Consider the following 13,443-nt stretch of genomic DNA (forward strand, 5'->3'; position numbering starts at 1 on the left):
TTCATGGCCCCTGTTTGTAACAGTCGCTTTCGAAAACAAGTTCTTCCCTTCAAGAGGGTAATGCCATAAAATGGCGTGCGCCAAGTAACAAAACTAGCATGAATTAAACATTCGGCACACCTGTCACCAGCGCCTGAAGAGACGTGGAGCGCAGCAGCTCTGCAAAGCCTTTCAAACAGAGCGAACGGTTTGGGTTTCACCAACACTGTTCAGTCCTAGCGTTTTTGGTGACAGCCATAATAAAGACATCACTGGTCAGTGTCAGAATTACCATCTCTCATACCTCCCAGTACATAAAGTTTATTAGAGCCCATTAGACAGTTTCCCATTCATGTAAGTGTACATATTGGAAATTAACCTCTACTATCTTGCAAAAAATTACTTAACACAGTCCTTAAAAAACAAACAAACAAAAAAAACCACAGAACAGAACTAGCAGCTGAAGAAAGAAACTGGCAAGCAATACTTCTATCAAAAGGAGGAAAAAAAGTGCTATTTTGCAGAGAAAATGTAACCAGACACAAAGAAGTTAAAAGCTAAATTTTTAAAACCTTCAGTTTTGCTCAGTCACTCCCATGTATGGAGAAGTTCAAGAGTATTTCCAGAGTACAGTTTTTCAGAAGAATTCAAGTTTAACTGCCAAAATACTGAAAGTAAAATTCATTTATAAACAACCTCCACTTCATAAAGAATAAAGTTTGTCCCCTTGAATAGGAAGGGTCAATTATTGGAGACCTCAGACTACAGTAGGATTATACATCGTACTACCGTAGGATCATAAAGCCATAAAAATTAAATGAGTAAACTTACTAAAATTAGAAATTGAAATATGAACAATCTAAGTAAAAATTAAAAGTGACAGCAAGCAAGTTTTCCACAAAAAATTTATTTTTTTGGCAAATCCCATACAACATGAGCAAGGATCTTCTGCTCATCATATCAAAACATTCTTTTGCTTTATACAAACTGTAAACATCTTCAACAGGACAAACTGTTGGCGCAGGCATTCCAAAATTCCGGCATCTTTTCTCTGTCAGTTAATCAAACAAGAATGAAAACCCAGTAAATCGAAGAACTTCTTTTCTCAGGGAATCTGTAGAAAGCAGCATGTGCATTCCCTGTCATACCAATTTTAAGCAACACTGAGAAGAGTATTTTCAATGATTCTTTAGTGAAATTCATAACTGTATTAGAAATAGAGACTTTTTCATACTAAGGTATCCAATTTTGAGTTTGCAATTAAAAACAGGGTTTCAACACAATCAAGATAGTAAACTTGATTCATCAAATTGCTATAAATACAGCTGTATTTGCTATACTGTATCAGATAAATGAGGATATGTCAAATTCTAGATCTGGTTAATACTTGATTTTCCTAACAGGCATCATTCTAATAAGTTCATAATCACAAATTCTGCCTATTCAAAAAAAATGTGCCTATAGTAGTTTGAAATTTTAAAATTTCCTCTCTTTCAAAGTGCTTTAAATCAGACATAATCTGGTCTGATCCATAAAGTGAACACTTACCTCAAAAAAAATTTTTTTTGAGGTAACAGCAGATTTTTTTTTTTTTAATTTAGAAGTCCCAGGAACATCAAACCGCTGCCTAGCTTTACTGAAGGATTACAAGATGAAGACTGTTAGCTCTTAATCCTCAGCTCAGGGCAGAGGTGCTGAAATTTGACAAGAACTGCTTTTCTCCAAATCTATTCATCAGCACTAAAATACAGACAATTATGACGTTATTGACTAAGGCTTTTTAAAAATCACTTCTGTTATTAAAAAACAACCGACTGCATGACAACTTTGGTTTCAGTATGCTGCCACTTTTGGAGTCATATTTATAGCAACTTCAAGACAAAAATCTACATTTCTAATGCAGAGAGACAAGCCATATAAAATAAAATCTTTCAAGTCTTCTTTGTACACCAAAAGGAGCAATGAAAATCAACTTAATTCTCCTGTAGATTGCTTTTGAAGTTACTGACAAAAAACAAGGTGTTTATTTTTACATCTGTATGCAACCAGCTGTTTTAAGCACTATGAAACACTGGACTTCAGCGCCTAGAACAGCAGATCCATAGACAGAATGTTCAGATGAGTTCACTGCCTGAACTGAGGAAGCTGAGGAGTTTTTTGTTTATAAGCTCTTTGTATCATCAAAGTGCACAGATAAAAGATTATGAAGGATGAACAGCACAGTTAACTCACATTAATGCTGTGATGTACAGTCATAAACAGCAATGCTCTTCCTACAGATAGAGTAATAGGAAGAGCATCAAGTGTTCAGTTCCTACTGTCAGCTGCAAAACAAAAGAGAAGTCCTCAAACCTTGGTAAAATCTTCGATGAAAGTCCATAAAATAAAATTATGTTTGTGATTACTTCAGCCAAGTAAGATATTCAGTACTACTAGATTTGCCTTAGGCTCTTCCCTGCCCAAACAAAGGGGATCCTTACTATAGTATTAAAGCTAGAGCCTGTGGGACTAAAGAACCACTGCAAAGGACATTCCATCAGTCTAAACAGAAGTATCAATTATTTTAAATGCCTCAAGTCTTCCGCAGTCATCAAAATCTACCAGAAATAATCTAGTAGGACTCTTCAGACAACCTTAATTCTTCAGTAGAAACGCAAATTAACCAAAACAGTTACTGCTGAGTATTTTCACTATGTCATGCAATGAAGTTCTATCAAAATGTTCTGATCTACACAGCCAGCATTTTAGAGAACATTTTCTAAACGTGATTAATACCAACAAGTTCAAAATACTGTTGTTTTGTTGTTTTTAAAATCAAGAGCTATTTCTAATTTATAGTCAAACCTTTTTCATTTTTAATATATTCCAGGTTGTTTTACTTTCCAGTCTGTTTGGGAGTTGTCCAGAGCCCAACATATCAAGATGCAACTGTTATCCATGTGGATTTACGACTTTTTATGCTAGCTGCCATTTTCGGTAGCAGTGTCCGTTAGAAGTTTTACAGAATTGTAATGCTCTCCTAATCCATAGGCATGTCTCATATACCTAAAAAAAATTACAAAATTTATGTTCAGTTTAACAAAAGAATACTGCACAAACAATAAAATTTATTAACTTAAATAAATTCAAGCTTTAGCATAGAAAAATGCAGGGTCATAAAAGAGTGAAAAAAAAAAGTTTTTAAATTCTGGTGTATTCCTGGCACAGATTAACATAAATTTTGAATAAAAAATATTTTCTGCTGTTTCGCATGTCAGTTGCACTATTATGTTGTTAATTATCTAGCAGGTCAAATAACACTGTAATACACATTATATATACGTATTGCATATTAAGTGTACAGTATACAAATAACATTGTAATAAAGTGGTGATTGAACCATACATCAGACAGACTGTCAGCATTTTAAGAATGTTAATTACAGTATCTTTACAGTGTGAAAATCACAAACCATTTCTGACCTGCAACATTATTATTGAAGCAGCTTTTCAATGTCAGGTATGTAATATAAAACAAAACAGCAGATCAGTCCTCTCCTGTATAAATAAGCAAACTAATTTTAAGAGAGAATAAAATTACATACTTACACAAGTATTATTGGTTTGCCTGAATATTCTTCACCAACAATAATGGGAGGAGAATCCATCTGCACTACTTCAATAGGCGTTTGCAAAACGTGTGACAAAGCCCTTAGCTTTAAGGTATAAAAGCAATTCAGTAAATAGGATCAAATCCAAGGTGGGGGAGTGTGGGGCAGGGGGAGGCAGGGAGGAAGGAAGACATGACATCTACTCTAAACAAACAGATGAGTTCGTGCATAAAGTTTCAAGTATTAGTAGAAAATATACTTTATAAAACTAAGCAAAAAATTGTTTAATTTTTTTAACTTTAATTAAAAACAGGTTGCATTAAATTAATCATTGTTTTGATAAAAAACTGGTAACATCGTGCTAACTTCAGTAATTTAGCTACTCTCCTACATAAAAGGAAAAACAGTATGAAGCAAAATGTAAACTAAGCCAAAAAGAAATACGTATTTTCAAGCTCAAATACCATTCTGTATCACAAAATCTAACATTGTTCCACTACAGCCAGCTTTGCTGCCATCTAAGTCAGCATGGTAAAATACTTTCCCCTTAGTTCCTCACTTGTACTCTCAGTGTTTCTAATGTCATTGACAACATGCAAGTTAGAGACCTTAGTAGTTTTAAAACATACCAAAACAGCAGGGGACCATCAGTAGAGGTTACTGAGGTGGAAAAACAATTTATAACTATTGGAGAAAATTCTTGATAAGCTGTGAATATGTTCCATACAGTTTTTTTTTTTTTTTAAACAAGCTCTTTTTGAAGATATATTCACTCACTTCAGATTTTCACAAATAAAAGCTAACAATATAGTACTTACTTCCAGCTGACCACCCCATGCAGCTGTATTTGCTATATCATCACAGTATTTTTCAAATTCCTCTGCAGGGGGAGGAAAAAAAAAGCCAACTTTCAGTAATTGTCTCATTCAGGGACAAGCAACTAAGGAAAAGTACTGTTTGTATATTGAAAAGCAAGATCTAAAAAGACAAGATGCATTATGTAGGCAAGTATGTTTCCTGAAAAGAAGGGAAGGAAAAAATAAAAACACTAGAGGTCAACAAAAACATAGTTAAAAAAGCCACATATAGACTGAAAACAGGAATACAAAGTAGTACAGGTTTACATTTCAAACTTTTAATTCAAGGGACAGTTAATAACAAAAAGCATGAAACTGCATACCATTTCTTCCTGTTAAGTTTCAGAAGGTATGGTTTGAGACTCTAGAGAAGAATGCAACAGCAACTACTATACTTAGTTCTTATGTTAGCTAGATGTAAAGTTTTTTGTTTTTTTTTTAATTCTGTAACTATACGTAGTTCAACTGTTTGGAATTAAAAAAAAAAAATCTGACTGCCTTGCTTTTAACTTTTGAAATATTTAGAACACAGATAACATTCCTTCCATAACAAGAAATTTGAGTTTGAGGAAATATACGGAACAAACAGGAGTTTCTGCATAAAAATCACTATTACAGTATTATGTGTTTATTAATATTAAAAAAAAATAAAAATCAGAATTTGCAATGAATTAGAAAAAAAAAGAGAAGAAATTACTACTAGAATCAAATTAGTCCAAAGAGCTAAACTTGTGAACTTGCCAATTTCCAACGTATCCACTTTTCTATGGTTTTACCAGGAGAAGAATATGGCCATACACTATCCATAGTTGCTCTGTTAATAGCTAAAGACACCTTTTGCAGATCATATTCTGCAGAAGACTTTCAAATGAAAACGTTTGTAAATTACAGCACTTCAGGCTACTGAAGCCTGTAAGTAGATTCTGTTCAGAACTGCTCTTCACACATTCTCCTTAAAACAGGCTTTGAGACATAAAAAATCCCATGACTCCCTACTGCTCTGCAGAACTTCACCCTGTCTTCACCTGGAGCACACTTATCTTGTGACAATTATCCCTGTCAACGTGGGAAAGACTGCATGACAGCACCCAGTCACCCAATGAATTCTACAGCAATAATTATTAAATGAATGCGGCAATAAGTTAAGAAGTGGATAAAGTAACTTGCATGGTGTTCCAGACACACAGTGAGAAATGAATGAACAGTATACTGCTCAAATAAGTAGTACGTAAATTCCATTTAGCTGCATTTACTCAGTCTACAACATTGTTCTACACTAAATGCCTTTATGTTTTTCAGTTTAATCTGTTTCTAAAAAAAGGGCTGCAAAACGCCTAAGGTAAACAGTGAAAAAGTGTAGAAAAAGAACAGACATCTGTGAAAGCTATTAAGAAAAAGATTTGCTTGAATTTCATGCTTATTTTAAAATAACTTTCCTATGTCAAAGTAAAAACACTGGTATCAAAGTTAACAAAATCATCCTTAACCTAGTAGATAAGCTGTTTATAATACAGTTTAAATCCCATCCCAGAACATGATTACCATCTAGTAACCAAGCAATCCAGATATAAAAATACTGTCACTTCTTATGGGAAATACCATTACACACCAAATCATAATTCTGTGTTCTCTATGGAACAGCAGAACGAAATCATAACTAAGTTCAGGAACAAACATACCATAATGGATTAGTCCCATCTCAGCCGTAACTGAGAAGCTCAAGAATTACACAAACAGTTATAACTGTTTTTAAAATATCTTATGCTACAATCCTTACCTCTGTTATACATGTCTCCAGTACTGGGGTTTGTTAAAAATGGCAGGAAATCATCAAAGTGACTTTGCATATACTTTGCTGTTTGGTTCCTGAGAGTTGCAACAGTCCAGGAATTTTGGTGATCCTTGAGCTGATCTTCAATAGCTCTGTACATGCAATGGCCATCTGATGGGATCTGTTTAATCTCCAAGTGTCTTGCTGCCAACAGGGAGGCAAGTTTCTGACTTTCAAGATGTCTAGCACCTGTTAAATTTTCTATCTCAGCTTCAGCTATCCTTTCTTCTCTTTCTTTCTCCAAGGCAGCTTTTTTTTCCTTAGATTTAAAACACAAAATTATTTGCCAATGCATGCTTGCTGTTAAAATAAGAACTATATCAAATGCTAAAATTTAGAAGATGACTGTACAGTTCTTGGCTTAGTGCTTGCTTCTAACTCTTCAAATGCTTCCTCAGCACATTCGTGTTTGTGAATGCTCTCCCTAATCAGTACTACCTAATTTTACAAAACTCCTAGACCCAAACCTTAGGAAATGTAAATAACCAATGCATCCTAACTGCCTCAGACTCCACACCCGAAATCGTGCGATAGGAGAACTCAATTATTTCAATATGCAGAAATAACAATTTACAACACCCATAAAGAGGCCATTAATCATAATAATTTCTTCAGGATAACCTACAAATTTCACCACTTTGGCAAACCACACGAATAGTGTAAGTCACAGGAAGGTGCATTCTAATTAAACAAGAGATAAAATGTTGCTCTTTCAAGACAAGCATGAAGGACTGCATAGATGAGCTCATGTCATGGACCTAAAGTCCCTCAGGCTAGGCGCTATACATCATAAAAGACTCCTTTAACCTAAAGGAAAGAATACTAGAAGGGATGTAATAATGCATAATATAATAATTATTTTTATAGAATGCTTCATAAGTTTTGGCCTAAGTTAACAAGGGAATAAGAATCAAAGTAGAAACGTAATTGAAAAAAGAAGCAGTACAAGGGATGATCTTTTCACTTTCACAGTTAAAATTCACCACAAAGCAAGATCAGACTTGTTTATGCAACCATGATATAGGAAAACTAGACTACAGTGTTTCCAGTTTGCCAAGAAATGGTGCCCTGAATTTACAACATCCATTTATCGTTATTTGTAACAGTGCAGTTCTGTATTAGAGATCACACAACAGAAGACAGACTCTGCCCTGAACTCACATTCACGCAGGTACAAGACTGTTGATCCTTTGCAACTTCACATCTGAAGCCTGAACAAGACTTAATCCTAATGGCCTAGACAGCTAGTAGTGTTTCTTCAACATGTCAGAAGTTTAAAAGAATTTCAGTATTAAGGTTCTTTTCTTTCATTAAAATTTTGAAGTTCTATTACTTGCATATTTTCCATGCAATGTTTTAAATTATTTTAATCACTTAATTTCTTTATTAATAATTTCAGTGAAATTTCAATAAAATTCCTTCAAAATCATTTTGGGATAATTTTTTTTTTCTGGCTCCCATCTCCCGAACTCTTCTGGTTCCCAGCTTATGACGGAGTGTAAACAAGTGCAGATATTTAAAAATGCCTACAGATCTCTAGGTAGCAGTCTTACAGATTTTCAAGACACCTGGTAGATAAAGACACCAATACTGAGTTAGCCAGTTAGTATCTCCTGGAGAATTCTTTAACTTCAGTTATTACAGTTAAGTTTAGATGAACGTAACTTCAATCAAATGTTAGAAAGCATACTCTTGGCACAGAATTACCACCATTTCTTTGAAGAACTCATTTAAATGCTTAAGAGAAATGTTTAGATGTTAAGTCATACCCGCCTCTTCTGTGCTTTCGATATTCGAGGATGCTGAATGTGTTGCTCTAGTCCTTCAAGCTCTAAATTTGCAACACCATCAGCTACAGAATTTATCTAAAAAAAAGAAGAAAGAGTTAATATTTTAAGTAATATAAATGTTAACCAAGATGTGCATCTCCTGAAACAGTTTTAAGATATGCTTCCAGGTAATTCCAGCATATATTTGTGAAGTTTATCCACAATAACCTGTGTAGCACAGTACCCTAAAAAGCCAAAGTAAAGCATCTCACATCCCAATCCACCATCACGTGTTTGATTACTTTTTATCTAGTCTCAACGAAAAGATGGTTATGAGCTGCACATCTCAAATTTACTTCATATGTTGTCTTAGAGGCGCCACATTGAAGCTTGAACACTGCTTAGTGGAGGAAACAGGATGTTTTCCTCAAAGGAGCAGCAGGCAGCCTGTTAAGCTGAAGTACCCAAACAGCTGTTACCAAGTTTGATTACAATCAAAGCAGGAGAAGGCTCCACCTTCCATACCAAAGTATCACAAGCAGTTGTGAAAGACAGAGTTGACAGTTCTCAAGAAGAATGTCAAATTTAGCCTTCTTATTGTGTTATTAATCAGATGTCATCCAAGGAGATACGGACATAATTTCAATCTGAATAAAAAAGCTGAGAAATAAAAGAACACATACATCTCAAAACTAAATCCTCTCAGGGAAACCTATGTCCAGGGCAAGGATTCTAGCTTGAAAGGTCCTCAGTCAAAGATCTGACAGCTCGTTCAGCCAAATGAAACAAACTCTTGAAACCAATCTATACTTTTATAGATAAACATAAGCATTATGTTTAATACTTATGCATTACTCATCTGCTTAAGCATCTGACTAAAAATTAACACACGTAAGATTTTTATAGGATCATAACACTTGCAAATCCAGAACTCTTCACAAAGATACTCAACAGACACTTCTCCATCAAGACAATTTTATTTGTTTCTTTAAAATGTTTACACAGCTGAAAGATGCACATTGTTAGGGAAACACTTAAGAAGATGTACAAGCATGGAGCATTATCATCATTCACAAATAACTGTACTGCACCAATTTAGCCATTAATTGTATTTCTCTTTAGGCAGAGGGAAGTATATGAATGGGCTCACTTGCACAAATAATCTTACATTTAAGCATATGATACAAATATAGTTCTTTTCAGTACCACATATACAAAATAAAATCAATGGATTGCAAATTCCTTACAAGAGTCTCAGTCACTCTACTTACTAATTAAGTACTAAAAACATAGGTGAATTATTTTAAGTCACACAAGTATTTATAGTATTTAGTTTACATAACTGGTCATATTTCCTGCACTTAATTTGAATAATATTAGATCTCTCTTTAAAATAAAGTGATGTTTGCCATCAAACAGCACACAGGAAACATTTAAGTAGCTACGCTGATAAAACCTGAAGAATAGTAACATTCAAGAAATCAACTCTCATCACCACAAAAAGTGTGTTCTTAAAAAAAAAAAAGTTCAATTACATTATTCACAGAATTGCAATACAAAACAAACTGCATCAGTCAAAAATTTATCAAAGAAGGTCATCAATATTCTAGTATGCCTACATAAGATAACTACAACATAACAGGAGCTAAAAAATAATTATTCTTTAAGAAGACTTAACTATTAATGTAGCCTCAAGATCAAAACCAAATACCTCTCAACGAAAAACAGTAATACAGTTAAATCTTCCTTCCAGCAATGCCCATCCACCATAATAGCTGAACCTTTCCCAAGATGAAAAGATTTAACAAAAATTCCAGAGGAAAAGGAGGCATACTTTAAGACTTAATTATCAATTTTAAAAGTAAGTTAAAAGAACCCTTAATAGCTGTACCTGTACAACTTCAGCTAAAGTTAAAGCACATACCTTATTCTGCTCAGCTGAAGCTTCCTTCAGCTGCTTTAATTCTTCCTTGTGCTTCTGTTCAAGTTCTGCCTCCAGTTTGGCAACTTCGTCAGCCAGCTGTTTTCGTCTCTTTTTATCATTCTTGGGAACAGCATTTTTCATGCCTTGAATTTTGGCTGTTAAAGTAGTAGTGCAACAACACATTACATTTGAAGATAAGATACTCTACAATCATTCCAGGAAAGAGTATTGCAAGTCATAACAAACACAAAAATCTCAGCATATTAGTATATTGCAACAGTTAAGGCATGAGGCTGCCCGTTATGATTATTATTGCTATTATGAACTTTAAAAACACAGCAGAACTCAGCCTCAGTTTCTTCAAATAAGATTATTTGGGAATTAAGATCTCAAATCCTTTTGCAGGAAAGATGTGTAAATTTTTCATCACACAAGTAGCAGATTAAAAGTAAAAACAGAGTCTACCTGTTCTTAGAATAACATTTCTAAAAGCAAAATTAGTATTAAAGAAGAAATGGCTAGTTAGGGATGTGAAGGTTAGGCAGCCTTGGCTGCAGTGACCAGGAACTCAGGATCTTGAGAGAAGGGAGCAGGGCAAAAAGTAGGACCCCACCCTGGACTTCAGTAGAGCAGACCTTGGCCTGCTGCTTGGAAGAATCTCACGAGCTAGGGCCCTAGAAGGAAGAGGGGTCCAAGAAAGCTGGTTGATATTCAAGAATCACCTCCAAGTTCAAGAATGGTCCATCCCAATGAGTGGGAAGTCAAGCAAAGGCGGCAGGAGGCCTGCATGGATAAGCAAGGAGCTCCTGGCAAAACTCATATATAAAAATGAAGTATATAGAAGGTGGAAGCAGGGGCAAGTGACCCTGGAGGAATATAGGGAAATTGTCTGAGCATGCAGGGACAAGGCTAGGAAAGCCAAAGCCCATCTGCAGTTTAATCTGGCAAGGGATGTCGAGGACAAGAGCAGCTTCTGTAAGTACAGCAGCAGCAGAAGGAAGACCAGAGGAAATGTAGGCCACTGCTGAATGGGACAGGGGCCCCAGTGACAAAGGATACAGAAGAGGTACTGAACGCCTTTTTTGCTTCAATCTTTACTGGTAAGACTGGTTTTCAGGAATCCCAGGCCCCAGAGACCAGGGGAAATTCTGGAGAATGGAAGACTTTCCTTTGGTGAAAGGGGATGAAGTTAGGGAATATTTAAGAAAACTGGACATAAACAAGTCCACAGGCCCTGACAGGATACACCCACAAGTGCTGAGGAAACTGGCTGATGATTGAGAGTGGCCTCACAGTGACATCTTTGAAAGCTCATGGTGATCAGGACAGGTGCCTGAGGACTGGAAGAAAGCCAATGTCACCCCAGTCATCAAAAAGGGCAAGAAAGAGGACCCAGGGAACTGCAGGCCAGTCAGCCTCACCTCGATGCCTGGAAAGGTGATGGAGCCTTTCCTGTATACCTGAATCTGGGATCCCGTTTCCAAGTACCTAAAGGACAAGAAGGTGATCAAGAGCAGTTAGCATGGATTCACAAAGGTGAAAAAATCACCCAACCCGATAGCCTTCTACAGTCTTGGCAGGTGACAGGAAGGCAGCGGATGTTGTCTACCTTGACTTCAGTAAGGCTTTTGACACTGTCTCCCATAACATCCTCATAGACAAGCTCAGGAAGTACAGGCTAGATGAGCAGACAGTGAGGGGGACTGAAAACTGGCCAAATGGCAGAGCTCAGAGGGTTGTGATCAATGGTGCAAAGTCTAATTGGAGGCCTGTAGCTAGCGGTGTCCCCCAGGGGTCAGTACTGGGTCCAATCCTATTCAACTTCTTCAACAGTGACCTGGATGGAGGGAAAGAGTGCACCCTCAGCAAGTTTGCTGATGATATAAAACTGGGACAAGTGGCTGATTCACCAGAGGGCTGTGCTGCCATTCAGAGGGACCTCAACAGGCTGGAGAGATGGGCAGAGAGGAACCTCATAAAGTTCAACAAAGGGAAGGAAGTGCAGAGTCCTGCACCTAGGGAGGAATAACCCTGTTCATCAGTACAGGTTGGGGGCTGACAGGCTGGAAAGCAGCTCTGCAGAGAAGGCCCTGGGAGTCCTGGTGGACAACAAGTTGACCACAAGCCAACAAGGTGCCCTTGTGGCAAAGAAGGCTGCATTAGGGAGAGAGAGCATTGCCAGAAGGTCCAGGCAGGTGATCCTTCCCCTCTGCTCAACACTGGTGAGGCCACACCTAGAGTGCTGTGTCCAGTTCTGGGCTCCCCAGTATAAGAGAGATATGGATTTACTGGAGGAAGTCCTGCGAAGGGCTACTAAGATGATTAATGGACTGGATCATCTCTCATATGAGGAAAGGCTGAGAGAGCAGGAATTGTTTAGACTGGAGAAGAGAAGGCTCAGGAAGGATCTTATTAATGTGTACAGATAGATGAAAGGCTCCATCTTCCTTACACCCTCCCTTCTCACTCGTGCCCAGTGACAGGACAAGAGGCAACAGGCACAAACTGAAGCACAGAAAGTTCCATCTGAATATAAGAAAAAAAACTTTTGTACTGTGAGGGTGACTAAGCAGTAGAAGCAACATTGTTCATAAAAATTAAAAGTGAGAACAAAATCCATGCAAGGACTTAAGGAGCACACACAAATACACAAAGAGAGTACAAATGGTGCAGAGAATGGAGAGGATCATCAGGTGGAGGAGGTGCTAGATATTCAGGGGCTGAGATCCATATTACTTTAATTCTTATGAAAAAATTATTTTGCTATCCATCAGGTGCACTTCTCAAGAACACATTTTTCAAGGGGGTAATGCCTGTAGGTCACTTGCCTCTCCTAGCCAGGAACAGTCTGGTTATGTCTGCTGTATCTCTCCTTTCTTAGGTGGCAGAAGACTGCAACTAAATACTCCATTTTTACCTTCTCTTCCCTAGGCTAAACACACATCTCCCTTAGCCTTTCCTAATTAATGAACCATGTGTTCCAGCCACTTAACCGTAAGTCTTGGCTCCTAGCCCTCATTTCAATATTGATCAAATCCGAGGAAAGAAGAGACATCTCAAAAACAGCAATCCTACAGATTTCATGACAACATGCAGACAAATAGTCTCTCTCCTATTCTTTAATCCTCTAACTGATGACAGGCTGCAGATTGACCTACTTCATTAGATACCAAAGAGGCCAAACATACAAACGACCTTATCAGTACCTAACTACGAGAAAAGCTTAACAAGAAGGTGGCAATCGACCACGAGCCCCCAATCCACGTGAATTCAGCTAACAAAACTACTTAGTCACGTTAATCTACTGTAACAAGGTAGGCAAAGCGTGGCGCCGGACAGGAGCCGCCACCTCTCCCGGCACCTCCCAGCTCATCTCTCCGCCGGGCGCCCTAAAACCTGCGCCCCCCGCGGCGCCGCCAGCCGCGCCCCCGCGGAAGCACCTCGGCGGAAGGGCGGCAGGCGGGGGCCGGGCCGGGTCCGGCCCGGCCCGGCCC

The 13,443-nt window shown here is 37.5% G+C and overlaps 1 protein-coding gene across 4 annotated transcripts in view; it reads right to left on the reverse strand.

Annotated features, from left to right (window-relative positions):
* Nucleotides 1–866: 866 nt before the first annotated feature.
* OTUD6B (OTU domain containing 6B) overlaps nucleotides 867–13,443 on the reverse strand; it is a 29,828-nt gene continuing 17,251 nt past the window's right edge. Inside the window, exons 1-8 of one of the 4 annotated variants that reach the window (XM_026061738.1) lie at nucleotides 11,371–11,432; nucleotides 9,950–10,104; nucleotides 8,026–8,121; nucleotides 6,203–6,515; nucleotides 4,387–4,448; nucleotides 3,567–3,673; nucleotides 2,824–3,024; nucleotides 867–1,030 (exon numbers count right to left, since the gene is read on the reverse strand). In XM_026061738.1, coding sequence (XP_025917523.1) covers nucleotides 2,940–3,024; nucleotides 3,567–3,673; nucleotides 4,387–4,448; nucleotides 6,203–6,515; nucleotides 8,026–8,121; nucleotides 9,950–10,090 — 804 coding nt within the window. In that variant the 5' untranslated portion in view covers nucleotides 10,091–10,104; nucleotides 11,371–11,432 and the 3' untranslated portion in view covers nucleotides 867–1,030; nucleotides 2,824–2,939. Of the gene's footprint in view, nucleotides 3,025–3,566; nucleotides 3,674–4,386; nucleotides 4,449–6,202; nucleotides 6,516–8,025; nucleotides 8,122–9,949; nucleotides 10,106–11,370; nucleotides 11,433–13,443 lie in introns of those variants that run through there. The other 3 variants (XM_026061736.1, XM_026061737.1, XM_026061735.1) reach the window with 3 other exon arrangements.

This window comes from Apteryx rowi, unplaced genomic scaffold (assembly GCF_003343035.1).
Source record: "Apteryx rowi isolate R43461 unplaced genomic scaffold, aptRow1 scaffold_184, whole genome shotgun sequence".
NCBI lineage: Eukaryota > Metazoa > Chordata > Aves > Apterygiformes > Apterygidae > Apteryx > Apteryx rowi.